The 14,145-nt window shown below is 36.7% G+C and overlaps 1 protein-coding gene across 1 annotated transcript in view; it reads left to right on the top strand.

Moving 5' to 3' along the window:
• Positions 1 to 14,145, top strand: part of COL9A1 (collagen type IX alpha 1 chain) — a 66,758-nt gene that overhangs the window by 21,724 nt on the left and 30,889 nt on the right. The window contains exons 11-19 of the mRNA XM_035542952.2: positions 3,852 to 3,905; positions 4,189 to 4,224; positions 7,279 to 7,302; positions 7,605 to 7,658; positions 9,318 to 9,371; positions 10,863 to 10,895; positions 10,990 to 11,046; positions 11,752 to 11,805; positions 13,068 to 13,121. Of these exons, the coding sequence (XP_035398845.1) occupies positions 3,852 to 3,905; positions 4,189 to 4,224; positions 7,279 to 7,302; positions 7,605 to 7,658; positions 9,318 to 9,371; positions 10,863 to 10,895; positions 10,990 to 11,046; positions 11,752 to 11,805; positions 13,068 to 13,121 (420 nt within the window). The remainder of the gene's footprint in view (positions 1 to 3,851; positions 3,906 to 4,188; positions 4,225 to 7,278; positions 7,303 to 7,604; positions 7,659 to 9,317; positions 9,372 to 10,862; positions 10,896 to 10,989; positions 11,047 to 11,751; positions 11,806 to 13,067; positions 13,122 to 14,145) is intronic.

Below are 14,145 nucleotides of genomic sequence, written 5' to 3'. Positions count from 1 at the left end.
GCTGAGTGCCAGCAGCATGCATGGGGGAGAGGGACTTTTCTCCAAGCCAAAATGTGCTCTCTTGAACAACTCTGTGTTCCCCCTGCCAGGGGGAGAGGCAGCCAAGGAACAGTGTTGGGTGCTGCCACCCTACTGAGGAAAGGGCCGTGGTCAGTGGCGCTGCAGGCGGGAGGCCGTGCTGCAGCCTTGGGTGAAGCAGCATGGTGCCTTCCCTCTCCGGGGAGTCCTTCCCCAGAGAAACAATGAGAGCAAGGGAACTCAGTGATGGGCAAGTAGGGGAGTCTCTGTAGTAGCACACCTTTCTAGGCCGTGGCTTCCTCCCACTTGAGGGGGAAGCAGCCACCTCTGGAAGCAGCCTCAGGTCAGCGCCCTGCTCTCTTGGGAGACACAGAGCAGGGCTACAAGGGCCAGAGGAGAATCCAGTCCCCGGCCAGGGCAGCTCCAGAGGCAGCACAGGGCACTGAGGCGAGACCCGCTTCTGCACATGGGGCAACTGACATGGGGCAGCCAGCATGGAACACTTGTGACCCTGCCCTCAATGGTCACCACCAGGTGGCCATGGGCGGTTGGCACCCAGTGCCAGAGGGGAGCGCACAGGGTGTGGTTTCTGTAATTTTAGGGCTCATTTGTCTGCTATTCCCTAAAACAGAGAAAATGGGAAAGAATAAAAACAAACAACATTTCTATTGATGTTAAAGTGAATGGTTACCTATTTTTTTTTTTTTAACAAACTGAAGCATTAATTGGAACATCTCAGTTTCTGAGGAGAAACTGATTTTCATGTAGCTGTTCTGAAAAAATCTAATGTATCTTTCTTTCTCTGTGGAAAATAACAGGAAAATAAAGGTTCAAGATCACCTAACGCTGATGGTCTGTTAGTTGTATCCCTTGAATACATTAGTGGCAATAAAAACACCTCTGTTAAGCAAGACTTACATTGTTACTTAGATTGTATGCCAGGGTGCAGGCAAACTGACTTGTAACTTACATAGAATACTTACACAGTTTCAAACAAAAAATAAAGGTTATATATAAGTATAGATTTTATAGATCTATACTACAGTGTAGTATAGATAGTAGTATATTAGTATAGATTATAAATTAGTATATTATGGAATATTACAGTTGATATAAATTGAAACACCTCATTTGTTGAAGATTACACTGTTGCAGTTCAGTTTTTAATTTATTATTTTTTTGGAAAAGGTGGTAATTGGACATGAACCTGAAACAGTCTGTAGTTAGACTTCAAATTTCAAAACTAAGTGTAAATGGGCTAGCCAATGCTCCCATTATTTTCAGTACTTCAAATTAACTTTTTTCTTTTTTTTTTTTTTTTTTTTGTGAGAGAAATACAGGACCACAACCCAATTTACATGTCAAAAACTCATAAGCAGATTTTCAAAAATGATTGCCTCTTAAAAATTTCACTTTGGGTATGATTTTCTTTTCCTAGCCAGGATTCATGGTAACACAACCAAGAGAAACAGAACTTTTAAAACTCAACTCAGCTTTTAATATTTATTTGCACTTCCATGTTCCCTCATATTAGTGGATGAATGAAACTAATACTAAAATAGTGTATTCTGAAATGTTAAGCCTTTTTTATTTTCAGTTGAAGATAAAACAGGGGAGCTTATTGTATTCCTGCTGTGCATTCAACTTTTAATTGGGTTTTAGATTTATAATTCCTTTTTCCATTTTTAATTGGTGAGGCAGTTCTGACTTCTTCAATTCTTGTTTTTCTTTTACAAACTATTTCAGTGTCAAGTTTAATAGACCGAGTAAAGATATTGTACAGTAATTGCCTGTAATGGTCATATAAGCTCTAGAAAGAAAATTATCAGAGAAAACATCCCTTTGGGTGAACAAAGAATCGCTGGATGTGCACCAAACAGGAAAGTATTGGACAAACATAAAAGCAAGGCTTTTCTTACGGTTCTCTGGAAATTTCTCGGCCATATAAGCTAATTAAAATGTTGGAAACAAAAGAAAACAAAAGAACTCCAATGAATTTGCAGTTATAATATCATGATGACTTTTTAATTTTAGCCAGGTAATCAAGTACGGTTCAAAGACTAACCTCAAATCCAGCCTGGCAGCTTTGTTGACTTTTTGTTCAGGGTGGTTAATATAAGCCTGTTCTGGCTTATGTAGACAAGACAGTCTCTGTAGCTTCTTTTTCCCAAGAGATGAAAGTTTGTGATTCAGTTATGCCTGATTGCCTTATGTGGCTATCAGAAAGTTGGGGAGTGTCATTTCCTTCAGGACTGAATTACAAGGAATGGTGACTAATGGTGTAGACTAAAGTGACCTTTAGAGTGAGGGCATGGCAGATGCTGCCTCAGTGAAGCTGCGAGCCTGAGGAAGAAGAGCTGAAAAACAGATCTCAGTTGTAGTAGTGGTGACACTACTTCAGTAGTGACAAGAAGTAGGGGAAAAACTTTCCTTGGGGTGACCTCTGATACTAATACTGAACTGTACTGATGCTTTCTTCCTCACGAATTAGTGTTTCAGTATGTTAGTGATGGGGAAAAAAAGGGAAAAGATACACAGAAGTATATACATGAAGTATATATGGCGTATATGATACACAGAAGCATATATGGTTCAGGAAATGCATTTGCATCATTTTATGACTGTCACAGTGCAGGTTTGTCTCTGTTCTCAGGTCTAACTGTTTCCATAATCAGCCAAGGTCCTAACGAGTCCATACAACTGTCCTGCAAGTGTACAGTGCGAGTCTTCTGACTGCAAGTGATTGTAGCTTCCTACTTTTAAATAGGACACGTCAATTAAAACTATGAGCAATATTTTATTTTAGGGTATTCAAGACTGATTTTCATTAAGCCGTTGCCTCCTGAATCACAGAATCATTAAGGTTGGGAAAGACCTCCAAGATCATCTGGTCTAACCATTGCCCTACCACCAATGTCACCCAATAAACCATGTCCCTAAGCACCATGTCCAACATTTCCTTAAACACCCTCAGGGACGGTGACTCCACCACACCCACAGGCAACCTGTTCAAGTGCCAGACTACTCTTTCTGATAAGAAATGTCTCCTTATTTCCAACCTAAACCTCCACTGGTACAACTTGAGGCCATTCCCTCTAGTGCTATCAGTAGTTACCTGTGAGAAGAGGCTGACCCCCAGCTCCTCACACCTTCCTTTCAGGTGGTTGTAGAGAGCAATAAGGTCTCCTCTGAGCCTCCTCTCTGAAATTACAAGTCAACTGAAATGTCTAGTGAAGTTATCCAGAATCTCAATATGTGTGTCTCTATAAATTGGTTTTACGAATACATACTTCTTACAGAGAGTCTGACAGTTCATTTTAATTCCTAGTGAAGTGCATGTGTATAGAAAGGGTGGCAAAAAGACTTCTATAAAACCAGTCTTGCGTAATTTCAGACACCTGCTTACCCTTTAGAGAGCCTTGATGCTTCTTCCAGTTTGTAATTATGAACAATCTTTTTTGAAATGGAAAGCATGGATGGTTGTTGTTTTTAACATAATCAATGAACTTAATTCATCAATCTTCCATCAGGACAAAATATGATCATTTGAGTTCGTGTGCTAAGTTCAGTCGAAGTTTAACAATAATTTTTGGAAGACATACGTCACAAGCACTGATATTGGTCACCAGAAGCTAGTACTTTGAACTTGGCTAGTGTTTAAAAGTGAATTAATATTGAATTTCAGTTCTATTTGTACATGTAAATAGGCATTTGAATTGTAAATCTGCTGCAGTTACTCAGCTTCATTATTCTATGGTTTAGAATGTTTTCTGTTGTGATTAAGAAAAGCTCAAGTAGCCTTTATGTTAACATTTTATCCCTTATTTCCAAAGGGATTCACAGGCCCTGATGGATCACAGGGAGCCACAGGACCAAAAGGACAGAAGGTAAGAACAAAATTATATGTGAAATTATGGGACAGGCATTTTAGCAGGGTTTTTGTTTGTCTCTGTGCAACTAATGAAATGCTGCAGCCTTTTAATATTGAGAAAGTGTCCTTTTAATATTGAGAAAGTCTCCTTTCTGTCATGTCTCACTGAAACCACTGTAGCATTAAGTGAATAATACTTGTAGAACATGTCCACTAAATAATACCCTCCAAAAGTTGAGAGCTGTATGTTGTATACAAAACTTTGTGCTAATGTCTCTGCAAAACTCTATTTTTTCAAGGGTGAGCCAGGACTTCCAGGTGCTCGTGGACTTCCGGTAAGCCATACATTTACTGTATGAAGAGGTTTTTTAGACCTTCACTATCAGTATGAAGGATTCTGATCAGTAAACTATTTCTGAGGTTTCAAAGAACTCACAGGATAATGAAGTAGCATGTTGAGGAACTTTTTGTCATTGTATCAAAATGTGCGCATATTACCAAAGAGGACACATTTGGTTTGTATTCTGGAGAAAAGAAAAGCATGTCTTTGATGTGGTCACAAGTTTTGGAAGCTTAGATACTGTTGGTTTCCATCCGCTTGTGAAAGTGCTGTAGAAAAAAGGTAGCCCATATTTCATATGTATAAATTAGTCTATGTACAGTCATTCATGTTTCAGCTCGTCACCATATGTTTAAATAGATTCACTCAAGTGCAAATGCTGTATATGACTTTCTGTACTGTTCTGTATGCAAATGACGAAAAATGAGAGAGCACATGCAAAGAATAATGGGCAGGTTGACATGCAGATGGATTTAACATTGTTTTTTGGGGGTTGTAAAGAATTGTGAATTCTAGGAATTTTACAGGTTTAGAGAAGCAAATGCTAGTTGGTATGTAGAAACTTAGCTTATACAGGAAACCAGAAAAATCTCAAGGAAAATGAGTACTGCAACAACATTAGAGGTATAGAATTGTAATAGGTCTGCACATAATTAAAACTTAATTAAAAACTAGATTCCTTTTAGAGAAATTGTTGGAATTATAGAAGAGAGGCATTGTATTCCAGTATAGCTCTTCTTTTCATGAAATTCTTTATCTTGGACCGTATCTTTATTTTTCACCGTACCCCATTAACTTTTGTTGAATTTATATTATAAAATCATTTTGGTATTTGTCCATAGAGGAAATTGCAATGTTATTCCTGAAGAGGTTACCTAATAGATGTGTTCAGACTTAAGACGAATCATTCTATGTGGACATTTACATTTGATTTTCATGGCTGCTATTTCTTGCCTGGAAATATGGAGCCTGATTTAAATAGGTAATACTTTTATAATGGCTAGGCTATCTGTAGACTCAATAGATAAGCTAAATTTAGTCACAGGAAGTAGCAAAACTGAGGTAGTTTCTGGGTAGACTGAAAGGCTTGAGTTTTTCTGTTATTTTATTTTATTTTATTTTATTTTATTTTTCTGTCAAATGGTTGAAGAATCTATTTCTGTGTCATTTGCAATATTTTTTAAAATAAGTAGCTGGAAAGAAGAGACAGGTTAACTCTCTCACATTTGTTACTCAGATGATATGGAAAAAAGTGTACATAAAAATAACTACTAGATAAGAGACAAAGTGGGGAATTATAGACTGAATTACTGAATTAGAGGTTAAAATACCATAGTAAAAACCCGCTTGACTTATTAAAAAATTACTTGGGGGAAAATATGCATTATTTTATCTTATCATAAACAGACCAATGTGAGATGGAATAACTTAAGAGCCTTCATAAAAATTGGGTATATAAAATATGCACAAGGAACGTCAAGCTAAGTTTTTCAACTTAGAGGCAGAGATGTTACCATGGGAAAGCAGCAAACTGGACCAGGCTTGTGAATGCTGATTCCACTCAGAATAGCACTGACCTGATTCAGGTCTTTGGTGACCATGTTTTGATGCTTTAAAAACAAGAAATCTGATGAAATTTTGGATTGTTGTTGGAAGTTTAGCAACCTTTGACCTGAGACTGGTGACATGCTTCAGTGACCATCAGTAGGGATTGTCTTTGGAGTTGTTCTGCCTCTGTTAAATAAGCAACTGGGCATTGTGTTTAAAAGTGAATTTGCAGGAATATTTGTGATGCTGAGTCAAAAACTGTTAGTTATATAAAGGTAAAGAAAAGGTGAATATACTTGGTCACCTCATAATAGTATTGGAACCTGTCATTGCCCTTGTAATGATTAAGGTTAAGGTTAATTTGGAGACCTCAGATTTTAGGAAGTAGCCTAGCGTTTGATTTTCTGGCTCCTTGGTTGTTAGCTTGTAAATGCTGAATCCATATGGAAAGATTAATGCTCAAAATAACTCTTAGGGAAATTCCTTTTATATGGGCTTTCATTTTGATGAATGGCTTCAAGCTGCTGAAGAAATAGAGTAACTCTTTTTCAAAATGGCCAATGCCAGTTAGGTTGCCTTTAGTGAGATTTAAACTTAATTTGCGCTAATGACCCCCCCACACCCACACATAAAAGAGGAGGAGGTAGGAGTGGAGGAGTGGGAGTGCTGGAGTGTGGTGGTTCCAATTCTCAGACTCAGAGACATTTTGAGAAGCTATCACCACAAACGCAAAGTGGTGAGGTTGTTTAACCTTCACAGGACTTTGGCTTGATCTGAGACCTCATTTACTAGAAACATAGTGAGCACACTTCTGAGGACGCATACTGGCTACATGATTAATTGAGCGTTTAGCTGTAAATATGCTTTGCTTTGAATTCAGTCAGTGGCCTTTTGCAAGTAGAGTAGTCTGTCTCTGGATGGTTATCCAAAGCTCTCATTTCTCACAAAAATAAACTGCTTACATTGCTAAAATGCTAGATGCAAACAGAAAATCAGAAGCTTTGGCTGCAACATTCATTAATTATAAATGATTATCACAGTTTTTCAAGCTCATCCAGTGGAATTTATTGTCCAAGTTAGGACTTCAAGTAACTGAAACAAAAAATGCTAGGTATCTGAAGTTCTATATACAGTGTTTGCCTTTCTGCTTCTGTCACACTTTCTTCCCCAGAATGTATCTGTAGATGTGTTTATCTTGGTGCTTGATTATTAGTTAAACCCAAAGGCTTTAATATCTTCATTCCTTTGTTTAAGTTTAGGCTTATAAATATGTGCAAAGAAATGCTACTTCAAGGTAGCTTAATTGGTAATTTCATTTTTCTTCTGATATTGATTACCTGATAATAAGTTGATGTCTAACATTGGTTAAACAAGTTTTCTAATACAGAATCAAACATCAGGGCATTTGTGCATTTTTATCCCAAATACTTTATTCTTGGTAAAGAGCTCAGCTAGGTGTGAAACCCTCTCCACATTTCTGACTTTTTTTCATATTTCACAGGGCAAGGGGCTTCTTGGGCCACCTGTAAGTATCATCTTTACAATTCATAAAGATGCTGTTTAATACATCTGTCTATATCTGTTATACAGTTTAATTAAAAGTAATTCAATGAAAAAAGAGACTTTTAATCCTGATGTTCTATGTCTATTATGTGTTCTGTCTTCAGCTGTTGATGAGGTTGCTTAGGTCTGTGGTAGATCGGACAATAACACTGGTGTCTGAAGGCATAATTTGTTGTTTGAGAAAATGCTATGTTCTCTCTCCTTGAATGCTTGTTATATAGGCATTGTGTGATCTAAAATTACTCCTGAACTTGGTTGTTACAGGGTCCAGTTGGTGCAGCAGGACTTCCTGGTGAAGTAGGCCGTTCTGGCCCACCTGTAAGTATTTCTGTGTTTGCTAAAAGTTGTAGGTTTGTTCAATTGCTAGAATGTACTTACAGAAAGTGTGGGTAAGTACTGTGCCATCTAAACATGGCTTGGGTTATAACAACACTTGAAATTCTTTTTTTTTTTTTTTTTTTTTTTTTTTTGTCTCTGCAGTGATCACTGGTAGAGGAAAGATTCTGTTTGGTGAAGCTCATCAGAAATAGAGTGATTAATAGCATAAAGTTAGGGACAACGATTAGAGTTGAATTAAATGTTTCATATAATGTTCCTCCTATTGAAAGCAAGCTAAAATCAAAAAGCAAACCTGCCACAAATCTAGGACATGTAAACATTATTATTACATGTAGAACTGTAGCTTTACATGTAGTCTTCTCACATGTACATTACAGTAACCCATCATGTGCTATTTCTGTTTTCCATTTGCATGGCAGTGAACACGGAGCTACAGTATTCCTTCTTAGTCTCATTATTGAGTGTGACTCCATCTGCTGATCTTAATGCTGAACTGTACACTTAGCTTCAGCACGGTGTTATATTTTGACTCCATGTTTTACCACTGAAACTAAAATTTAAACCAATTGTTAATTTTATAATTGAAATCTGAAATAGCTGTAAAATTTTGTTTAATGAAGCCTACTTTTCAATGCAAACCTCTCTCTGTGTTGCATTCATTCATATAAAAAAAGGCCTATTTGTCTTTTTTTTTTTAATTTTAATTTTTGTTTTGTCACACTGCCCCACAGTCTGGTAGTTGGCAGTTCCGAGACTGCCTGTAGCAGAAATTGCATCTGTACTGCTTTGTTCAAAAGCTATATATGAGGCTATCCCCCATTAATTTGTTCAGTCCCTTTTTGAATCTATTTGTATCCAGGGCCTCCACAACAAATAATGAGTGATAATGAGTCCCGCAAAGTAATTATACATTATGTGGAAAATAAATACTCCTTTTTAGTGTTTTTAGCCTATGGCTCTATAACTCAGGCATGGTGAGAATCAGTGAATATTTTTTTACGTTAATTTTCTTGTTTCATTTTTGATTTAATAACATATTAAACAATACAGAAATGACAGTATTAAGTTAAAAGGTGGTCTCAGTCAGATTAGATTTATTTTTTTTAATTAAAGGCAATCAGAAAAAATAATTAGCAGGGCTTCTGTGTTTTGTCTTTACTTCTGAAAGTGTTAGATGTCAAAATTTCTTGAATGGGAGAAGATTCTAACTTTGTAAATTCATCTTGGACTCTGAAAATGTGTGTTTGTTTTTTCTTTTTTGCTTTTTGCTTTAGGCACTTTTGTCAGTTACTATGGTTTTTTAATTCAGATCTTAACCAGCTGTTATGAGAGAAAGGTATAAGTAGATGATCTTGTGGTCAGATACTTCAGATTTCTAAAACAGTTGAAAGTTATTTTATTTTATTTTATTTTTGGCTCCCATTGTACAACATGGGTCCAATTCTACTAGCAAAAAAATAAAATTTCCATTCTGCTACGGGAGCTGGGTTATGGGTTTAGGTTTCGGTTGGCTACGTAGCCTGTCCTTCTGTAGCTACTTCATCTCTCTCTGTTATTTGGTATGAATGTGTAACTACTGGTTGTCATTATCACTATGAATCAACATAATTATTTTACTTTTTTTTTTTTTTTTTTTAGGGAGATCCAGGAAAAAGGGGGCCACCAGGACCACCAGGTCCACCAGGCCCTCGAGTAAGTGATTGTCTTTAATATGTGCTAATGTCTGAATTATATACTATTGCTGCTGCTTGAACAAAACTTCTCCTTAAGTTCTACGATGCAATACCAACTACAGGATGGTCTACCTCAACTCAATAGAGGTAGACTATTCTCTGCAAGGAGGAGAAAAGAATTATGTTTGGCTCAAGAGCTTGAGAAATACATGCCCCCAGGTGCTACTTATTTTGTCTCTTGCCTGTTACTTGCAAGGGATATGAGAAAGCTACACTGGTGCTTTACCTCCCTAGGAGAGTGGTTGTCCTCTCCAAGCCTCTTGAGAGAAGGGATGTTTGTTACGCTTTCGTGTTGTGGCTATTTACCTGCCCAGAGAGAGAAAACCTGAGCATCTGGCAAGCACATTGTAGGCTGTGTGCTGTGAAATACAAACACTGGGAAATGTATTTGAGTCATACTAATGTCTCTTTAAAAGCTGTACTCTTCCTCTGTTGGACAGACCCCATATCCATAGACTTTATCCAAGTCATGTTTCTTTTGTTCATAAAAGTTACCAGAGAGTTGCAAGAGACATTGTAAAAAATGTGAATGATTAAGTGGAGAAGAGTATTTAGGCAACAGGTAAAAAGGAGCCCTTGGTAATGGTGTATGTCTCTTCTATTCCTTGACAACTTTGTCCTCTAGGTTTCTAAAGTGCCACAATCTTACTCTAGTTAAAGATGTTATGGACCCTACTATACCCTCAACTTTTTTATTTTTTTTAAAGTTCTTTTGTATAAAAGGAGAGCAGTTCGTTACTTAAGCACCCCTGCTTCTGTCTGAACTAATGTTCTGTCCCACTGGGCTTCAGAGAATCAAGCAGCTGCTGTGAAGTTGTATTTCTCCCTGTTGTGCCTCATAAGCACTCCTGTTCACTTCCATCAGTTGTTAGATTTAATATGAGGAATGGCTTTCCCCCCACGGAGTCCATCTGGTTGTACAGAGATCTCCAGTTTATTGCAATATAACTGAGAGACATTCACTCATCTACTGGTACGTGTGTAGTAGGAAGATTATTTTCACTGTAAAGCTGTTTTTTTTTTTTTTTTTTTTCTTGAATGGTAGTAAGCTGGAAAAAGAAAAGCTATCCTGACCGCAGAAATTGTTGGAAACGTTTAAAATCTACAGTGTTTGGATAACTGACTTAACCTAGGAATACTTCCCTAAATACTGAAAATCAAAATATGGTTTAATATATTTTATGTAGCTTAAGAAAAAAATAAAAAGATTATTTTTTTTTTTTCCCCAGAAATTTGATCTAACTTAGAGGACAGGATTTTGTACATAGCTAGAATCCTACAATAAAAACCTACAATCTAGGTGCTCCTCATATCAGAGAACTTTTGGCTGATTATGATTCTCATTCAAGCTTCAGATAGTAGTATTTTCTGGTTTGCCTAATGACTCTATTGACTGATGGGTCAGGTGTGGTCATTTTTCTTTTTACTAATTTTGATTAATTTAATTTAGGGAACAATTGGCCTGCAAGATGGTGACCCACTGGTAAGATTTGTCCACTCTTTTTTTTTTTTTTTTAACCATCTTAAGGCAACCTTATCCAAGCTATGTGGTACTAATTATGTGGGTGCTTTTCCAGTGTCCCAACGCTTGTCCACCTGGCCGCCCAGGACATGCTGGCTTAATGGGAATGAAGGTAAGAGAATCTGTTCAAACATTCCTTACAGACATACCTTCTCAAAGCACTAGGGAGGGTACTAGCTAGCTTAAAAGAAGGGTAATTTGCTAGTTTCAAAAAACATTGCTTCAGTATGTGTGCTTAGAGTTTTTTCTACACTTTACGGCCAAAACAACCTCTTGTTGAAATCTCTTACAGCTGTTGTAATCTGCAGAGTAATATTTATATTTCCTGAAAGGATTAGAGTATCTGAAGGATTTCTTCATTCACTTTTCAGAGCATTTGAAGTGTGATCACTCCAGAGAGTCCAAATATTCCACCAAGTCCTTAGTCTTTTTTCCTTCTTTTTTTTTTTTTCTCATCATGTAACTTATAACATACTAAATTGAAAGGAACACTCTTATTTTATCTAAGATTTTTTTTTAATGTATTCCTCACTGGTTTCTGGGAGTACTGTTGGCCTGAGGAGATTGTTATGTGATAACCTAAAAGGAAATGCTAATCTGTCTAGAAATATAGTCTTGTTAGATCCAGGAACTGGTTTGTTTGAAGATGGTGCTTAATATATGGTATTAAATGGGTGGATGATGAAGCATTGGTGAATGGGGATTGTGGAGGGAAGAGCAAGATTGTTCTGAGGAGCATATGTCTGGTTTGCAGAACTCTGTATTTTAATTTGGAATCAACTCTGTTTATTTATTTTGGTTTCTACACTTATTTTAGGGACAGAAAGGCTCAAAAGGAGAATCTGGTGAACCAGGAAAACAAGGTTATAAGGTAATAAAATATATATGAAAGGAAAAGCTGCTTCTGCTTTTTACAGTCTAACTAGTTTAGCCTTTTCAAAAAGAGCATTGGATTTTGTTAGAACTATTATCTGTTTTAAAAGCATGCATGAAGAGAGATTACATCTCATAATACTGCAGAGTAACCAAAGGCACATCTCTATTACACCTGTAATTTGTATTTGTTATGACACAAAAGTCAGTGCTGCCATACTGCTCTTGCTTTTTGTTTTGATCCTCAAAATCAATTATTATGGAACTTGAAGTCAAGTTTATTAATTGGAAACCTTCTGAACATTTAGATGCAGAAGAATTCTGTGGATTTACCAAATAAGTTGTTCTGTGGCACAACTTAGCCATAACAGGGACAGGAAGAATGACAGGGCAAAACATGTTTGAGAGGGAAAGGACACAGTGTAAGATCAGACACAAAGAAAAATTCTAACTGTAATAAAGAGGCCAAGTCTGATTCAGCTTGAAGACTGAAATATGAACTCTCTTAAGGTGTTTCATTTGGATTAACCTTGTTTAATATTGAAAAGCTGGTATGAAAATTTGAGAAATTTTGGGTTGCATTGGTGCATGTTTCAATGCAGGTTGAAAAAAAATTGGAGAACATTAAAAAAAAAAAACACAACAAAGGACACAAAACAACATGGCTCTCTATTCCTTACTATATCGAAAAGAATGCTAATTTATTTTTTCCCTTGATGTTGGACAGTTGTCTTATGCTCCAAAATCCCTTTATGCAAATTGAATTGGCATTTCATAGTTATCATGTAATCAGCCTGGGGGTTAACCAGTTGATAAGGCATTTTACCATTTTAATTTCCGAAAAATTTTGAAACACAAAGTGGTATTGTGATGCAGAATTACTGGCATATCTGGTCCTTTTACATTTATGAGTATCCCTTCTTTAACATTTATGAGTATCCCTCCTTTATACTTTAATCTAATGGAACAAGGAAACCTGAAGAGATTAACATCAAGGAAGAAAATGAACAAAGATAAAGAGGAAAATATTATTACTTTTCTTTATACTAGGGTTTATTTGAAATTATATCTTTGGCTAGTAGTCAAATAGAATGTGAACCTGAACTAGTATCTGTCTATATTCTGAGTAACTAGTCTTCATCTGGATTTTCTTCAATCAGGGCTTGTTGACAGAGAACAGTAATTAGTGAATGTATCTGTGACGAGAGGGCATATCCATGGTACTGATAAGCTTCAAATACACTCCTTTTGCTTTCTCAGGGTGAAGAAGGGGATCAAGGACCCGTTGGTGAAGTTGGAGCTCAAGGCCCACCAGTAAAGTATTTCCTCTTAAATAGTGTTACACATTTGCTGTATTATGTTGTCTATTGTCTATTTCTTCTTATTGTAAGAGTTATTATAAAAGCTCCACACACCTTTCTTTTTATTCTGCCATATTGCTTATAAGTGAGAATAGACTTATTTGTAAAAACAAAACAAAGCATCATTGCATGGCTTATTTTTAAAAGTATTTCATGTCCTACATTTTGTAATGTTTGGACTGTGCAAATAGTTTTTTTTTTTTTTTTTCCTGGCTTTCCATAATTTCAGCCTTGAAAAACTAGTGTTTTTGTTTAAAGTGTTTAACTGTGAAACTCAGACTTTGCTAAGACTTGGGGATGGAGTGTCTGCCCTGGAAGAACAGATGTTTTCAGGTTTCTGCCTTTTTGCATGTCAGGGAAGAAGCCTTTAATCATATCTGTTATTTTGGAATTGTTTTCTTGTGCTTCTCCTGGCTTGTTTGTTCTGACACATACCTTCTCAGCTTGTTTCCTCATGAGGACCTATTACTAGGGATCCTGCAGCTCAGTAAGAAATATATAACAGAAGTAAGGGGGTTATTCTAAGTCAGAGAAACAGTTGTAGAGCTCAGGCATAACACATTTAATTTATATAGTTTATTTTCTGATGGATTCTTATACTTCCTTCCTAGGTGTGGAATTATTTCTTTAATTCCACTGATGTCTAGATGTGACGTTTTGGGGGAGCTTACCTTGATGTACATGACATCCAAATCCTAAATAACTGAATTCTCTATAAACATAAGACAACAGAAAACTGCATTAGGACTAGAGAAAGATGAAGTAATCCTTCTTATGTCTGATGCTGAAAAAAGTATCCCTGGGGCCTTGGTGCAGAGAAGGCACTTGCCTAAGATGCTTATTCTGCTTTCTGAAGGGCCTGTGGGGACCAAACTCAGTTTAAGTTTCTTGTATCACTGAAATAACTCAACAGGGATATAAAACATTTAGAGAATGACTTTCCTTTCATTTCACTTTACTGCTTAGCCAGTTGATGA

This window comes from Cygnus atratus, chromosome 3, assembly GCF_013377495.2.
Source record: "Cygnus atratus isolate AKBS03 ecotype Queensland, Australia chromosome 3, CAtr_DNAZoo_HiC_assembly, whole genome shotgun sequence".
Lineage (NCBI taxonomy): Eukaryota > Metazoa > Chordata > Aves > Anseriformes > Anatidae > Cygnus > Cygnus atratus.
The sequence above is the reverse complement of the archived record's forward strand: the minus strand, read 5'-3'. Positions and strand labels throughout refer to the sequence as shown.